The 17,891-nt window shown below is 40.1% G+C and overlaps 2 protein-coding genes across 2 annotated transcripts in view; both read left to right on the top strand.

Moving 5' to 3' along the window:
* Positions 1-11,509, top strand: part of MDN1 (midasin AAA ATPase 1) — a gene marked incomplete at both ends in the record, with an annotated part of 103,955 nt that extends 92,446 nt beyond the window's left edge. The window contains 10 exons of the mRNA XM_081998091.1: positions 290-463; positions 2,021-2,178; positions 4,025-4,114; positions 5,031-5,146; positions 5,777-5,951; positions 6,588-6,661; positions 6,755-6,869; positions 7,855-7,918; positions 9,661-9,803; positions 11,321-11,509. Coding sequence (XP_081854217.1) covers positions 290-463; positions 2,021-2,178; positions 4,025-4,114; positions 5,031-5,146; positions 5,777-5,951; positions 6,588-6,661; positions 6,755-6,869; positions 7,855-7,918; positions 9,661-9,803; positions 11,321-11,509 — 1,298 coding nt within the window. The remainder of the gene's footprint in view (positions 1-289; positions 464-2,020; positions 2,179-4,024; positions 4,115-5,030; positions 5,147-5,776; positions 5,952-6,587; positions 6,662-6,754; positions 6,870-7,854; positions 7,919-9,660; positions 9,804-11,320) is intronic.
* Positions 11,510-13,655: 2,146 nt separating this feature from the next.
* LYRM2 (LYR motif containing 2) lies at positions 13,656-15,146 on the top strand (the record flags this gene model as incomplete). The annotated part of the gene is made up of 3 exons (XM_081997873.1): positions 13,656-13,700; positions 13,997-14,137; positions 15,066-15,146. The coding sequence occupies 3 exons, from the start codon at positions 13,656-13,658 to the stop codon at positions 15,144-15,146; spliced, it is 267 nt and encodes an 88-aa protein (XP_081853999.1).
* Positions 15,147-17,891: the final 2,745 nt, after the last annotated feature.

The raw sequence follows: 17,891 nt of genomic DNA, 5'->3' as shown, positions 1-17,891 counted from the left end.
AAAAATATTGATGTCTCTTTAAAAATATTCCTCTAATCTAAATTTAATTAAATAAATTGCTTTTTATTAAAGTAACTAGTCTATTCATCAGGTTTTCAGGGCAATAGCTCATTGACAGAACATGGCACAGCACAGTGAAAGACAAAACCAAGGTTTGTAGCAATATCTCAGATCTCTTCTGAAGTTCACTAAAACTGATACGGCAGTGGCCTCAGAATGCAGCTTTTTTTGCAACTTCACTACTTTTCCTTTCTCTCTTCCCTTGATAAGTATTGTTGCCTTTATACAGATGTAGCTAGCAAGGAGCAAGAAAAACCTGTTATGCCCCTTGAAGAAAAGGAAGAGGGAGATTCTGAAGATGCAGCTATGGAAACAGAAATGCAGAACAATGAGGATCTCAGAGCAGTAGACACAGAGGAGCTGAAGCCAGAAAAAAAGTTGTCTACTGCCACTAAACCTCCTGGTATGTTAACTTAAAAAAAAAAACATTCTAAACATACGCTGATGTGCATCTTTAAATGTATATGTAGGTATTTATATTTGCATGTTATGGATGTGTGTATGTGTTATAAGACTAAAACATCTGCTCTTAGTTGACTTTGCTGCAGCAGTATTCTTACTCCTGCCTAGTAACCAGCATTAGCCTTTGCTAAATTGTTTGAATGATAGAAGGGTTTGCTGCTTTCTTTCGTTAATGGTCTCTAACCTTTATCCACTTCTTTGAAGAAGTAAAAAGCAAATAGTTTCCCACTTTTGTTAGACACAATACCAGTTCGCTTAATTAATTGGCATATAACAATGCATTCCAGTGTCACCAGCATCAGCACCACATAACTCAACTTTTTTTGTGTGTAACTTCTGACAAAACATAAAGTAGTTGAAGAGCTGGTCTGAACAACATCTGGTAGGTAGCACTGAAGTGTCACTGTCTCACTGCTTTCTTCCTTGAGTGGGAATGAAACAAAACAAAACTGAGCTGCCTAACAGAATGGCTGTCAGATGCAAATGATTGGTAAATGAGAACAAGTCTGACTTGTCAGCCACACAGCCCGCACAAACAAAATAAGCCAGATATAAATAAATATCTCTTGCCAGTTGCAACAGAAGTAATTAGTTTTGATGACTCTCAGTAAATGACGCTGTAGCTTGGAATTTTGAATGGTTTTCTTATCTAACAACATAAAAGCTGGCTGGAGGGGGGAGACAAGAGTTTTACTAGCCTGAATTCACCTTCTTGCCTCCCACTCCCTTCAGGTTTAATCTCTTCACTTAAATCTCTTGCTAGACTCATTAGCTTTATGGTACAGGCATGCATGTAATCAGTCTATTTTGTTTTCCACATGATTCTCTAACAGTAGGTTCTGAAAAACTAGGATCTTGAAACATCTCCTACAATGTCATACTTTTTTCTTAGAATAATTCTTAAAAACTGAGTTGTTAAACAGTTGTAGTATAGTAGAAACAATAATAAAAGAAAATCTTTAGTCCACTCCTTTATTTGTAAATCGATGTCTGATTTATAGGAAACTGTTCCATTACAAAACTAGAGAGTAAAAGATGAGATTAAAAAAACAATGGCCATCTTTTCTTGTGTAGATTTTTGATAAGAAAAGATTGCCATTGTTCTTTTAATGTAGATCTTCTGAATGTTCTCAAAGTGCTTTATACCTCTTGTCACTCTATTGGAGAGGCTATGAAGCTCAAAAAATGTACTTCACCAATGGAATTTTAAGTTGTTAAAGATTTGTTCACCAATGTTTTGTTCATTTGGCAAGAAGGTTATAAGAGAGAAAAACAGTTTGCCTAAGGAAATGCGTGTTTATCTGTTGCAGTGAGTTCCAAAGTGTATTTATCCTATTCCTAGAATTGATTGTCTTAAAATTTGTGTATTTCTCTTAAAAAATAATGTCCGAGTTGCACTACAAAGCATGCGAGACACTTTGTAAAATAGTTGAGATACAGTATTGGTTCTTGTATTATGTGAGATCTACAAAGTTGGTAATTAGTTTTGTGATTGTAGGGCCAGGTGAAGCAGAGCCAGAGATCCAGACTTTTGACTCGGAGGATGTCAATGACTCTACAACAGAAAAGCTACCAAAGGTGACTGAAGAGAAGCCAGAGAGAAGCAGGGACTCAACTATACATACAGCCCATCAGTTTCTGATGGACACTCCCCAGGTACAATATCCAATGTGTTTTCTTACAGCTACAGTAATAGAAACAGTCTGTTTTATTTGACCTGTGTTAATGAAACTCTGCAAATGCAAAAGTTTAGAATTACTTTCATTCAGACAACTCAATAGCTCGTTGTTCTTTAATAGCAGAATGAAAAGTAACACACAACCAACTGTTGTATATGCAGCTGAATGATGACTTTAAAATAACAAGTTCTCCCCCATCCTTATGTGGGAAGGTCCCATCCTCACTCTTTAAAAAAAAAAAAACAAAACACTTGTTTTTCTGACTGTTAGGAACTGTTTTGCTCAGATGAATCTGCTGATCAAATGCTTGGGTAGAGTGGAAAGTGATGGGCACGGGTGTGTGGCCTGAAGATAAAAAAAGGGTTCAGAGTGATGAGAGATCTAGGCATCAGTGACTTTAAAACACCATTGTGGACAAAGAATTCACCTCAGTTAATTCGTCACAATATATTACTTCCTCAAAAAAGCTGATTCCAAATATTACAGAACCCTTGTGAGCCTTCTATGAATGTCTCAATTCAAAAAATAATAGCCTAGAAAATCCTAGAGCTTCACATAACACTCATAATTTCCCAGTGCAAACTGTTAGCTGTAAAAAGGAAAATTTTATGATAAAGAGCTATGGCATAGAAGCAGTTGATGGTGTATAACCAGTTGATAAAGTAAGAATATTTTCAGTGTGTTTTTTAGAAGTATTGACCTTTCATGCTTATAATACTGTGTCCTGAGTACATACTTGGAGGGAGATACTTCACTGTTTCTATGCACAACATGGAAAGGATTGTGCGCCAGCTATACCTGGTATTTCCATTTTATTGCCAAATGTTGCCACTCTTTGGAAAAAGGCAGCTGAATTCAAGGGTGTTTTCCAGTTGTCAAACTTGTTAAGTGCCTTTTTTTGTTGGGGTTTTGGTTTAGGTTTTTTCAATTGACATGCAAACCCTGAAACAGGAGGGGGAGCTCTCGCAGCACCAGTTAAAGAGGGAGGGAAAAACGATGCTGGGGGAAAAGTGCAAGTTCTCACCTTTCAGCAAAAGGAGAAAGGGAAGAAGCCCCTTCCATGTACATTCTTCCTACCTTCCTTAAACCTGCAGTAAGTGACCAGAGGGACTGCTGCTGCTTCTTGAGGAAGGAGAATTTACTGAATGCAAACTCAACATACTTTAGGCTTGTTTTCCCTAATTTATAAGCCTGCAGGTTATGCAGACCACATACAACTGTTTGGCTAAGCTATAATTTTACAAGTCAGGAGCAGAGGTTGTCACTGAAAGCACAACAAAAGGAAAAGAAGTGTAATAAGGTTTGGGTGTCCTTTAACAGAATGGTTTATCAAATAGTATTTGCTGTCAGGTAAAAAGGAAGATGTCATTTGATTATTTAAGTGGTTTGAATGAAGCTTTTAAAAAAACTGTAAGTGAAGCATATTATATTTTGGAAGATACTAGATGGGTAGTATTCAGTGGTTTGATCTCTATTATATTGTCATTAAATCTGGTGTTAGTCAAGGTCATTTAATTGAATTACCTTGAAATTCTGTATTTGATTATTTTCAGGGTCTGTATCGTAGATGTTCTTAGATTTGCTTCTATGTTGATTGTGTCACAGATGCAGGTATTTGTGGGGAGGTATTTATCCTTCCTGTACATGGAAGCTATTAAAAAAAATGAGTTTTAGAATCTTCATTTAAGTTTTTTTCAGGTATTGTTGTGTCTAAAAGAATAAGAACAATGCATTTTACTTTTTCATAGTTTTCTATAGTTTGGGGATTACCAGATGTGTGAACTTTTTTTTCTGTCTCATAAATCTCATAACTACTCTTCTAGCACATCATTAGAGATCCCGAAGAGCTAAGAAAGGAACTTGAAAGGCAATTGGAAGCTTGGCAGACACAGCAGTCTGGAAGTCCAGATGAGGTTCGTGACCTCGTTTTAGTATAAAGCTGTCATAAGAATCTTTCACTGCATTATTTCATTGTGTTTTGCTGCTGAAGCATTGAGGAAGCCGAGCACGCTGGTATCTAAATATTCAAAATAGCATGATTTAGTTGCTATTTTTGTTGTTACATTTAGCTTATTCTGAAAAAAAGTTACATTATTCTTAAAGCAGGATGATGTTTCAGATCTTGTTTTGAATGTGCTTTGTGCTATTTGCAGAAAGTTACTCTGCTGATAATGACTTGTAAAACTTGCAGAGTTAGAAACATTTTTCTCAGTCCTACCAAGCTCCTTCCCTTTTGAGTTGTCACCTGCAGTTAAGTGCTGGACACGTCTTTCACAAAATTATGATGGACAGAAGCTGTCGTCTTCAGTTGCAGCAAGGGAGCTTGAGCTAACCACCCGCAAAGCCAGAATATGGTACTTGCTCTGACGGTCCCAGTCATGAATTGTGAACTGTATTTGGAAGTAATTCCTGAATGAAATTCACACTATAGAGGCTTAACAATTTTGCTGAATTTTAGTTAATGTAAGTAATACTATTTTTGATGGCCAACAGAGAACCTAGCAGACTTTACAGCTTGCCTTGCTACTGTATCAGATGCTGGCCATTACAAGATTTTCCTATATCAACAGCAATGCCAAAACTGCTTTGTGTACTCCTAGAGGAGTGGTCATGGCACACTGCAGCTTTGTAGCAGCAAGGAGCATGCGAAGTTGAATGCAAATTGTCGTCTTTACAGAGTGCTTGCAAGACACCCTCACAGTTCCAGCTGATAGTTACCTACTACCTCCCCCTTGGTACACTGAGGTTTGACTTCTGTTTTCAGGCTTCCCAACTCTTTCTTTTTTCATAATTCACTTTTATTTCTTTCTGTGATGTATAATGTTTTAGGAGAAGGAAGCAGCACAGTTGTGGCAGAGGTATTTAGTACTGACAGCTCCTCTATCACAGCAGCTTTGTGAACAGCTACGACTCATATTGGAACCCACTCAGGCAGCCAAATTGAAGTAAGTTGGGTTTTTCTGAAGCGTCTAGTTTCTTTAAACTCGTGGTTTTGGAGGGCTTTAACCTCTGTACAACTGCAGCTCTCTGTTGTTCTTGCTTTATAGCAATTACTTGTGTTTGCAAAGGCATTCATTTTACTTTTGTATGAGAAAACTAGGTTATTTCATGAAATGCAAATGTCATGCGGTGTGTATCCCATCCTGAGGATATTGCCTAATATTTTTTTCTTCTGTGCAACAGGTGATCAAACCAACTTAAACCTGTGAAGTGCTGTTGAGTCAAAGATTATCTTAAATGTCAAAATGTTCTACGTTGTTTTAACATTACGTGATTTTTTTTTTTTTTTTTTTTTGATTTAAACTTGTTTCAAACTGAAGGAGTCTAAATGCAAGGTCTTCCTTCCCTTTTAGGCACCTAGATTTAAGAACTTCTTTTAAAAACACTGCATATCCATGTTGCATTAAAAATGTAAGATTTTTTTGATCTATACCTGAATATGAGTAGTAAGAGCTGCTAAGATTCTTTTTATTATATTTTACAAAATTCTAGTTTTTTGCTGCATAGGCTGGGATTTCCAGAATGAGATTATTTACTGATAATCCCTGCCATTATGTCTTTTTCTTAATTTTCAGAGGAGACTACAGAACGGGGAAGAGACTGAACATGCGCAAAGTGATACCATATATTGCCAGCCAGTTCCGAAAGGATAAGATCTGGTTGCGGAGGACCAAGCCCAGTAAACGACAGTACCAGATTTGCTTGGCTATTGATGATTCCTCTAGTATGATAGACAATCACTCTAAACAGGTAAGATAAAAACCTTGGAAGAAGTATGAAGAATCTACCCCTTGTTGATGAGTATGTCAGCTGCTGACTTGTTTCACACAGAACTGGTGGCCGTTGGAAAGTCTGACTCTGGTGATTCTAGAGCGGTTATTTCTCTGCGCTTGAACTCTTGTCGTTTCATGCCTAAGCGATTTGTTATTAAAAGATCAGTGAAAGTTAGCTGAAAGGAGGAGATGTTAGATTTGTTAGAGGTGTACATATCCACTGGAAAATTATTTTTGGTAGCCTGTAAAAGGCCAAAATTTCCCTAGCTATGCAGTTCATTGGAGGATTAAATATTAGTTCATCATAGCTCGTGTAGGGTTTTATTTATTAAAAATGTGTGTTTTCTTCCAAATAGCTATTTCAGTGTTTATTTCATTAGCCTGTTTAAAGGGGTATCTCTAAATCAATCAGCTGAAGGCCGTAAGTAGAACTAGTGTATCGTTATTGCAGTGACCATCTTGCATAACTGCAACAGGAAAAAAGATAGGAAGTCTCTTAATTTATTTTACTAGACAATGAAAAATAATTTCAATAACATTCTTCATATTTAATACTGAGCTGTGAGTAAAACACGGAATATCCTATTTTTGATGTAACTTTTTTCTTTAATAGCTTGCATATGAATCCCTGGCAGTTATTGGAAATGCACTGACTCTTCTAGAAGTGGGACAAATTGCTGTGTGTAGGTGAGTTTACTGGAAATCTTCACTTCTCTTCAAGGCTTCAGAGCAGAATGTAAATACCAGTTTCACACTGTATTTTTTTCTTCTTTTCTAAAGCTTTGGAGAGACTGTTCAGCTGCTGCATCCGTTCCACGAACAGTTCAGTGACCAGTCAGGGACACGGATATTGCGTCTTTGCAAATTTCAGCAGAAGAAAACGAAAATAGCCCAGGTACACAAGAATTCCTCTAGGGCGAGAGATTTGCAAGTCTTTTCCAGAGGAGACATCAGCAGCTTCAGGGTTTCATGATTACTTTGTAACCTTTACTGGTTGTTTGTATTTGAGAGTGTAGTAGCTGGTTAGGTAACAAAGAGATAGAATGATCACAATTTTGTAATAGTAAGAGTGTTTTCTCACTTTAGTTCTGATGTATGCCACTTTTAAGCATTCATCTTTCTCTGTTTGCATTGGGTCTTAAACAGTATTTTGGGTAGAAGCTATTAGGTATCGCAATGCCAAATCACATCGAAGTTTGTGGGAGTTAAGGAGGTTTTCCATGCCATGGATTCCACTGTATTAGTAGGAGAAAGAGCTTTGTGTGTTTGTCAGGCTAAGTTTGTCAGACTTGACTGATTCCTGAAGAAAATAACTTTCTGTAGTCATAGTTCCTGGACAGCTGCAAGTTTTCTTCTTATAGGAAGATTTTTGAAGAGTTACCGTTCCACACTTGAATGAGATCTTCCATTAATATTAAACAGAAAAGGAGGAGACCCAAGTAGCTCAACAGTAATCTTAGAAATGCCAAAATTGGGAGGACTTGACAATTGATGCCCTTATTTTTAATGGAGAATATGTAACTAGATACTCTGTTGCAAGTTGAAGCCAAAGAAGTTGAACCTAGAAATAGCATGTATATTTTTATGGTGTCATTAATCACTTGAGCAATTTACTGAGGTTTTGATGGCTTTGCTAGCATTGGAAAAATTTTAAATCTAGATTGAAGGCTTTTCTGAAGATTCTCTAGTTCAAAAATACTTACTAAATTTGAAGCTGGAGTTAATATAGGAAAATGCCAAGGACTCTACCTGTGTAGGTGGGCAGACTCAACTATCTTGGTATTTAAAATACAGAAATGTGTTCTTTAAAAATGTTATCATTATTAAGTTTGTTATTTTATGATGAGCTAACTTAATCTTCTTATTTGTTTCCTCTGCAGTTTCTAGAATCATCAGCAAATATGTTTGCTGCAGCACAGCAGTTGTCTCAAAATATTAATCCAGGTGAGCTTTTTTTTGTTACTGTGCTTGTTGCCGTGGCAGCAGAACACTCACTTTCTGGCAATATCCTGCCAGAAAGGACTCCTAGCACTGAGATGTCACTTGCATTAGGGCTTTGGGTTTTGCTTTGTCAAACGGCATGTTTGGTTGAAATTTAGCTCAAAACCCAACAGATGCCTACTTCATATTTGTCCATAACTCACTGAAATTTTGTTTAAGGCTTTTTAAAAAGGCACACCTTACCTGCCTCCCTTTACATCATGTTTCCATGTTTAAGTCCTAGACACGGCCTGCTTTAGAGCATTGTCCAGCTTGCTAGTGACCTTGACTCCCTAGGCACTTCTGCTCTTGCTTGAGAGCTTGATTTCTCTAGGTACCCAGAAGCACACTGTTCTGAGGAGGATAAGTGTTTGCCTTTCACTGTGGTGCAAGTTTAGGTGATGAGCTGCTTGAATTTCCCAGAAAAGCTGGAAGGCTTGTTACCTCACGGCTGACTCATAGTTAGCCTAAAAGGTTGCTCTGTGCTAGTTAAAAGCTTGTCATGGTGGCACCCGTGTTTTTAAAAAGGTTGTCTTGTTAAAGTACTCCAAGAAATGGATAATCTAGGATTTGTAATGCACAGCTGCTTTGCCACAGGGTGGCCAGGCTGTTGGAATATTCTGAGGGGGAGCAGCATCCAGTCCTGTTGAACTGGACTGGCATGCAGCAGCAGTCAGCTCCCCCGAATCGAGGAGCTGTAGCAAGAGAAAAGGCAGTAGGATACATTAACCCTTTTCTATAAAAAGACCAAGCCCTGTCACATTTGGGACCTGTCTGCAAAAAAGGAGGAAACATTCTGCATCTCTCCCTAGCCATTATGCTGCAAGGGGAACAAGAGAGGTGCTTGTGTTCCTGACTGTAATTACTGTTATTTCTCGTGTAATTAAAAGTCAATAGATACATAACTTAGAATGTCCCTTTAGAGGGCTATATCTCTGACTCTGGGAGGCAACACTGCTCAAGTTACATGTCTCCAGAAAATGGTTGGTGCTGAGGAACCCAGCATCTGTACTGTGCATGTTTCAGGAGGTTTATTCAGACTAGCTCATCTGGTCCCAAGGGCTGAATGACCTGTACTGATTGGACTGCTTTGACTGTGCCTCTGGAGCCTGTCTTCTGGTTTAGTTTCCTCCAGAAATAATCCAAGATTGCTCTCTGATGGAAGCCAAGCCTGTTGAAGTAGGGACAACAGGGAAACATGCTTCAGAAGCACAGTCGTAGTCCAAAGTGAAATGCTAATACAGACGCATCCATAGGTACCTTCTTCTGGAGGAATAAATTTGGACTCTCTTTCATTGCAGCAGCTGCTGCTCTACTGAGGTAGTGACCTAGTAGCTGGACTCTTTATAATTCAGCCAATATTTAACTCCTAGGCATGTACAGGCATGGAAGACCATGACTCAATTCATTAGGTGTTTTCCGTGGCTTTCATCCTTGATTATGGTACTGATGGACTGTTTGGCGCTTTTTTTCCTCCTAGTTATTCTCAATGGTATCACAGAGTGGGAAAAACTGTCTTTCTTGACCCACTTGTAATGGCAGCTTAATGTTAAATCATAGAATTCTATCTAAAAAAGACTTAATTTCCTTAGGAATACTCTGAGAGTTTTTCCATTACACCCACAGGACTAACAACAAAATAGTCTGTTTGCCTTTTAAATGTATTACTCTAACTTACTGGAATTTAAAATGTTCTTTGTGCTCAGAAACAGCGCAACTGCTTTTGATTGTATCTGATGGAAGAGGCCTTTTCTTGGAAGGCAAGGAACGAGTGACAGCAGCAGTTCAAGCAGCTCAGAATGCCAATATCTTTGTTATTTTCGTAGTGTTGGACAATCCTAATTCCCGGGTAAGTAGGTGAACAAGGGAATTCAAATGCAGTGAATGAGACACATACAAATCTTTTTCTTGTCTTTTTTAGTACTTTACAGCTATCTTATCTTTTGCAGAGGTCAAAGATATTTAGCCCAATTTCAGCTTTTCACAACATCTGTCAGATCTTTTATGATTTCTCCCTACTGTAACTCTTACCTTCTTTTGTATTTAAATAAAAAAATCACTTCCATGCCACAGCTTCTGTCTTCACATGTAATGGTTGTAGATTTTGGCCACCAGAGAAGTAGCTGGCAGGCTGACAATTTCAAAGTTTGAGAAATGCTTTTGTTCACCTCAATTTTGATTCAGATTGATCATTTCTGACAGCAGTCTCCATTTGATATGGCAGCTGGAGCCAATATGAGATTAAACATTAGACAGAAAGGAGTATATGAGAGTTACTTAGTGCCTGAACTGGGTAAGCTTGGTACTGTATTTGGTAGCTGTGAAAGCAAGCCGTTAGAGTTCCTTGGCTGGGAAGCTGAAATACCCAGGAGCTTTTCAGGGAGACACTGTAGTGCAGTAAGTGAGCAAACTTAAGCCTTACTTTGAATTAGGTGAAGACTCTGATTTTGTAGTTCACGCTTTCTTCCTATATCTTTATTTCTCCACACACAACCCACCTGTTATTCTTTTGCTGACAAACTATTACAAGGTTCTGATGAAACCTAGCTATAATGTCAAGAGAAAATTCTAGGCAGTGAAGTGTGGTTTTTATAAGCTTTATTAACTTTCTGAGCTGCTACACTGAGCAACTAAGAAGTTACTTTACAAGAAGCACAGCTGGAGTTTAACCTGCCTTTTGTCTTTGTAGTATTTGTTGAAATATTATAAAATAATTTGCTAAAGGATCTTGTTGTATTAGATCACTGCACAAATGCAAGTTGAACTCTTAGTCCTAAAGAGCTTACAGATGACAGTGTGCTAGAAAGGCATCAAATGTATAAATAGAAGTGAAGTGATAACAGTAAACTTGTAAAATCAAATCATAAAATACTAAGGAAAGACAGAACAGGATTTATTTATAAAACTTGGTATTGCAGAAGCTTAAGCTTAGTCTCTTCTAGCCTATAATTCATTGATTAGAGCACTTTTATTGAAGAGGGCAAAAGCATTTACAGAATCACAGAATCATTAAGGTTGGAAAAGACCTTCAGGATCATCAAGTCCAACCATCAACACAACACCACCATGCCCACTAAACCATGTCCTGAAGTGCCACGTCCACACAGTTTTTGAATGCTTCCAGTGATGGTGACTCCACCAACTCCCTGGGCAGCCTGTTCCCATGTTTGACCACATTTAACTGTTTTGTGTTCAGCTTTTGATTTGATTTACCATTGAACACTTACAGCTTTTAATCTTAAAACTCTTTTTAACTTCTGATTTAACAGAGAAGGTATTCTAAGTATTTGAAAAATAGGATAAATAACATCAAAGGCGTGTAAAAGATGCATGTGGTTTAGTAGTCCTGTCAATTCTTTTTTACAGGATTCCATTTTGGACATTAAAGTACCTATATTCAAAGGACCTGGAGAATTGCCTGAAATCAGATCTTACATGGAAGAATTCCCATTCCCATTCTACATGATCCTTAGAGATGTGAATGCGCTTCCAGAAACTCTCAGTGATGCACTCAGACAGTGGTTTGAACTGGTGACTGCCTCAGACACTTTGTAGACGTTGTAGACGAAGTCAGTACCTGGTTGCTGCTAAACCGCTGAAATATATGAAAAGGCATTTCATCGGAGAGTTCGTACGGTCTCTTTCTAACTGGGATGAATGTGCAGAAGCTGCCCTCTGGCAGTCAGACTGCCTGAGAACAAAATGGTTTAGGTGCATTCTCCCACATTTGTAAGAGAAGAATTATGCAATGATGGGACTGTCATCTTCTTTCATTGCCTATTCCCACAAATAACGTAAAACTTTCCTTAACTTCTCCTGTAATAACTTATTACTTTAAAAAAAAAATGTATTTGTAATGTTCACAGAGGTAAAATTATTCCTACCACTGTCTATTGCAATAAGAAAAATCAGTCTTGCTTCTGGGACAGTGTTTCTGCATTAGAAGAACTTCAGGTGTCTTGCAAAAAAGCATTCTTTAGCTTCACCTGTGTGGCCTGGTGCCTCCTTAGGAACAAGTGGGGGAGCAGGAGAAGCAGATGGGTTTAACCAAAAAAATAAGTACTTGAATACTTGAAACTATTCTGTGGTTAAACACATCCTATTTAATTATTGCTGATTTTTGTCTGACAATATTAACAGGGAGTTTTATGAATAATGCCATATGATCATCCCTATATTATCAGTTTACACTGTGAAGTTTGCCCCTCTGTCCAAGGCAGACATGGAGGACCTTTCATTAATCCGATGTCTTAGAGCATGGACATGATTTTTCATTGCAAAAGCTATGCATCTTATATTGTCTGTACTAATAAAAAGAGGTACCACTGTTTGCAATTAGGATGTCTGTTCTTTCAGTTGATCAAAGCTTGAATAAATTAACCAAATTTTCCACATGGAAATTCTGTGCATTCTCGAGCAGTGCACAAATGTGAATTTTCATATGAAAATGTATTGTGATTGATGTAACTTCAACACTTCTCCTCGTTTTACGAGGATAATGCCAGCAGAGAATTTTAATTAGGGGTCCAGTCTTTTGACTTCTTAGTCAAAACCTGAAGGGAAACTTTGTTTAAATGCCCCTGGTCTAAACTCTTTTTTAAGATCATCTTTGCATACAGAAATTGAAGGTGCCTCATTTTAAGTGTGGTGCGGTTGAGCAGAAAATGGCTGGAAATGTGGGTGTATTCCCAAAGATGTGATCGTTCTCTCTGGCTTCTAGCTAGAAGAACCTTACTCAAAGTGTGGCTGTAGCTGTTCCGAGATGCAGCAGCAGCAGCAAGACCCAGAGGTGTGAAAAGGCCCCCAGCAAGGCTGTTTCTTACACTAGCTTTGTGTAGCTTTGCCACAGGTAATTCATGATAAGCAAATTTCAGACCTGAAAACTCAACAGGGGAACTCTATCCCATCAGTATTTAAATGTCAGGTACTATATGATATCCTTCCAGTATTCTTTACATCTCTTGTGCATTTATACAAATACTTGGATGCTTCGGGAAATTGAACTGTGGAAGTAGGTGGGTTTAGTTCATTAGGTAATTCTCCAGTATGTACTTCCATTTTGGACTTGTACAGAGCATTTGTAGTAGGAAACTTGGAGAAAATATTTTAGAAACTAAAACTTAAAATTGCAGGGATTGTTTCCAATGCAAATTAGAGTTTGTTGCAGGGATGTCGTTACAGCCTGAGACACAACTTTATCAGCAGTGCTTACTACACAAATCTTTAAACAAGTTTTTTCTTCATCTGTAAGTAACAAAGAGCTTGTCCTGAAGGCAAGGCATCAGTTAACTGTTGGTTTTTCCTCTGCCAGCCAGCTCTATGTCTGTATTCACTGCCACAACGATGGCTGCCTTGCCCTGCTGCCACCAGTCACCTCGCTGGGCACAGCCGCAGGTGCTACACGGACGCCAGCGGTAGCTTAGCGTCCTGCGGTTGCCGAGGTGGCTGCTGGATCTTACCGCACCGCCTTCATTTGACCAGGGGTAAGCACGCGTCCCTGGCGCCGGCTCCCGGGCGGCCGCCCCGCAGGGCTGAGCGAGCCCGGCCATGACGGGACTCACTTTCTGCCTGGGGGCAGCGCCGGGGCCGCCCTCCGCGCCGGCTCTCCCGGGCCGCCTGGAAAATGGCGGCCGGCGGGCCCCGCCTTCCCGGGGAGGACGCGACGGCCAGCGCCGCGGCGGGAGGGGCGGAGCTGCGCGTCATGGCCGCCGGACGCCTCTCGCCGACCGTCCTCACCCTGAAGCAGGTAGGAGCGGGCGTGCTGCGGCCTCCTCTCTCCCACCGCTGCGGGGGTGGCAGGCCCTGTCCCGCGGCGGGCTGGGCAGGGGGGCTCGCCGGGCCGGCCGGGCCTGACAGGGACCCCCGGCCTTGCTGGCAAATGGCAGCAGCGGGGCGGAGGGAAGCGGCCGGGCGGCCTTTTAGAAAAGGCGGTGGGGAACTTGGTGGTCATTTAAACGTCCCTCAAAGCAAGCAAAGCCGCCGCGGGTACAGCTCGGCAGAGAGCCCTGGGACAGGGCGTAGACCTCCCTCTCTCCTTCCCAGTTCCTGAGGCGACAGCAGGTTCTCCAGCTGTACAGGAAGATCCTGCGGGCTATTCGCGAGGTCCCTGCTGAGGCAGATCGCCACTATTTAAAGGACTGGGCCAGGGAGGAGTTCAGGAGAAATAAAGATGCTACGGAAGAGGTGAGGATCGGGAACCCGCAAGGCGGAGCGCAGCCGTCGGGCATGGTCGGTGGGCTGAGGTGTACTCTGTTGCCGGGTTTGGTTTTGTAGGTGTCACTTCTGGACTGGTAAGATGTCTCCTGTTACTGGTTTCTCTTCAGGAGCATTTGCGCATTTGTGTGAAGAAATAATTCAGCATCTCTAAATATTATCCCCCTCTGTTGGCACTAGTAATGTTTCTCTGATTTCCAGAGAATAATCTGGAATTAAAAAGCTAAAAACCAAACAAATCCTGTTTACTCAAGCTACAAATCAGAAAAATTGTATTGAATAATACGATAGCTAACAAACTTCTTAGTGGTCAAGCTTTCTATAGCTTCTTTTTTTTCAGCTTTGATTTCAACTATATTCAGGCTGAACAAAACCAAATTGTATGAAATGCAGAAACCTTTACACTTCTTGTATGTCTCCTGTCCTCTGCTTTCTAAGTTGGTCCTTTCTTTAGCCAGGGGTCAAGGAATTAGTGGCTGAATTATGCAGACAAAACATTACAGTACTTACTTAGATAAAAATAATGTTGAGAGAAACATCCACTTGCTCTGTAAAACACCTGTCTTCATAATGCCCATGTGCAGTTGTCACTGCTTACTTGCAAAGGCGGCAGACGCAGAGGTGTAAAGAAAACATCATTAGGAGTTTGAATCCAGTTCAAAACTGAGTTTTAAAAGCAAAAAATATTAGACCCCAAACACATCATTAGGAACTAGAGGAAATTCATTTATTCACCTGTTTTTTAACCATCTCAGTGACTATAGCATTACTTCACACAAAGAAATGGATCACAACTGGTAAGAATTGTGTCATTTTAATGTGTTAAAGTCTGCGTGCTTGTGTGAAACCTGTGCTGTGTACAGATGTTCAGTTCAGTAGACTCTGTCTTGTTTTACAGGATGCAATCAGGATGATGATTACTCAAGGCAACATGCAACTTCAGGAACTTCAAAGAACACTTAAACTGGCAAAATCCTGATCTTAAGTCTGTTGACAGCTGGACTTTCATCTGCTGTGAACACAGTATTTTTTCCAGAATGTGGTTATAGTAGTGGCCTTTGCTGACAAGCCAGTAATGTTTGAAGGTGGAATCTACCACAGGGTGGTTTTTGTTTGTTTGTTTTTTCACCTTCCTCTTCTTGGTTTGGTTACCCTCCTGTGTGGAAATCACTTAGACACAAAGGACTTCAAAGCACTGAATGGATGATGTAGCATGTGCTGTGGGAAAAGCAGAAAGCTCCAAAAATGACAACAGCAGTGTTTTGCCAGGGAAATGGAAAATAAATATAAGCCAGATTACTTTGTCTGTTTTCTGTTGTGGCAACTTGTAAGTTGGTAACATTCATAGTGGCAACAGCTCTTTATGTACTGTGGCAAGGATTTTTACCGAAATTTGTGATAAATAAATGGGCCCAAAGCAAACATGATAAAACGTTAAGAAAATGTTTTGTATGTAGATGTTGATTTTCAGTTACAGCTGAATAAAACTTAATATGGGATGTCTTTATATAAGAAAATGAGAGATTTTAGGCCCAGAAATGGGTATTGCCAAGTTAACAAGAAGTACTTTCAAGTTAATATTTAGAAGTAAATATAGAGTAGAATTACTAATAGGAAATACTACCTGTGAATGTTGTGGTCTCTTTTTCCAAATGTTATATTACTCTACTTTTATTTCTTAGTGTGGAAACGTTCTTACCTTCCAACCAAATTGCAGTATGTCTTTTTTTCCCCCCATCTAATTTACAAATTAAAATGCCAAAGTGGGTCTGGGATTTTTTCAACATGAGTCAGTAGATACCTGGCTATCCCATAGCTGCGTGCAGTTTAAGGTGTGGTTTCAAGTGATGCAGGAACCCTTCCCCCTCTCACTCCGCTGCTGCAGGTCAGGTATGGAGCCACCTCCCCGAGCAGGCTTTCTGCTGTGCCGCTGAGCTGGACGGCCTCGGAGCCAGCCTGGTCAGTGCCACCGCTGGCCCATGGGAAGGGACAGGGCAGCGTTCCCCCTCCTGCTACAGGAGGGAAGAACCCACTCGGGAGTAGGACGTACGCTTCTCGCTGGAGCCAAAAAAAGGGTCTGCAAAGCTACGTGCTTCAGCAAAGCTGCTTTGCTAAAAGCTGCTGCCTAACAAGAAAATGCCATTTTTGTGGGGTTTTTTTCCTAATTCTTTTTCTGAAAGTCGTTGTAGATCCTTTCCTATGATGTTTATTTAGCTCTGCAGTAAGGGATGCGGCCGAGGCAACCAGTGAGGCTGCAAGAGAATTCAGGTTTCTATAGACAGAAGCCTTTGAGCTTCTAATCATTTAAGGAAAAAGATACATGTCTAAACGTTTAGTTAAAAATCTAAATTTTGTTGTGAGTTTGTGGTAGAACACACTGACAGAACATTAGTGTGTTGGGGATTGATTTTCATGTTACCAGAAAATGCTGTTTAGAAAGGAATTTTGACTAAATGAAGCCATAACCAATATTGGCTCGTTCTCACACGTCGCCTTCCCTTCCCCTTCAGCCAGTGATTTGATTTCTGCTCCTTAATTAGGAGACTTTACCCTGCCGCCTCATCGCAGCGCATGCCTATTTGGAGCCCTGAGTCTGCGTTACTCCATTGACTCCGGTTTGTACGTTTCAAGGTTGCGGCCATGCAATCCAGGAATAGCTCCTGACAGGCAGGGCCCTGGACAGCCGCTGACCTCCTGAGTGCTGCTGCCTGTCATCTCCACTGCGCTGTGGGCCTGTCAAGATGAAATTGCCTGCCAGAAGCCTTTAGGAGTCCAAGTGTAGTCTACTAGGGTAAGTAAATTTGCTCCAAGCATGTGCTGCAGAAAAAGGTAAATAATACAGGTATTTTGTAAACAAGTCCTTCAGCTCTGTAGTTTTGAAGGAGGGAGGACTACAGCAGGGAGTAGAAAGGAATTAGTGGGAAATGCCTCACTTTATTTTACAGTACAGTTGTTGGCTTCAGAAAAACCTCTAAAATCAGTACTCTGCAGCCAAGTTACTGTCTTAAATTATTGTTCCACTGGCTACCTTGGTAGTGCAGTTCGTATGTGAAGCAGATTAGTTAGTCATAGCCTTTCTGTTTCCCCAGCACTTGTGCAAGCTCAAGAGCCCGTGTGTGACCAGCTGCACAACTCAGTCCTGTGCCAGGAACTTCCGAAATGGTGGGTGCGTGCGTCAGCTAACAAATGGCAGTCCATCCCTGCAGCCTCCTTCAGGACAGACAGTAGACCCCGTTTCCATGTTTCATAGCCACAAACACAAAACATTCGAAGTTGAAGTCCAATTTTCTGCTCCCTCTTCTGAGGCATTTTGTGAGGGCATTTTGTCCATTTTCTCCAGCTAGAAAACATTACACCACAGACTCCCGAGCAATGCAGACTTCTGAGCAACACTTATTTTAATTGCTTGGCAAAACATTCACTTTATCAAGATGATACAAAACTTAAATAGCATGCTTCTGCATTCCTACAGTAGCTTAAACAAAACTGTAAACATATGAAAGTGTCTATATTAGACTACAGAAGTCAGAACAATAAAACTAGTATTTCCATAACAGCAGATACACTTTTCTTGTCTTGATAGTGCATTAATAGGAACTTTAAAAATAGTTATATAATACAATTTTCTCTGCTTTATACATCTGCTAAGAAGATGAAAGCTTAATTACTAATTAGTCAATGGTGTCTTCAATACTGTAAAGTATTCTGTATTGATTTCAGGGCT

The sequence above is a fragment of the Phaethon aethereus genome, assembly GCF_964289735.1.
Source record: "Phaethon aethereus genome assembly, chromosome: 3".
Lineage (NCBI taxonomy): Eukaryota > Metazoa > Chordata > Aves > Phaethontiformes > Phaethontidae > Phaethon > Phaethon aethereus.
Note: the sequence above shows the minus strand (reverse complement) of the source record. Positions and strands in the feature narration are given on the sequence as shown.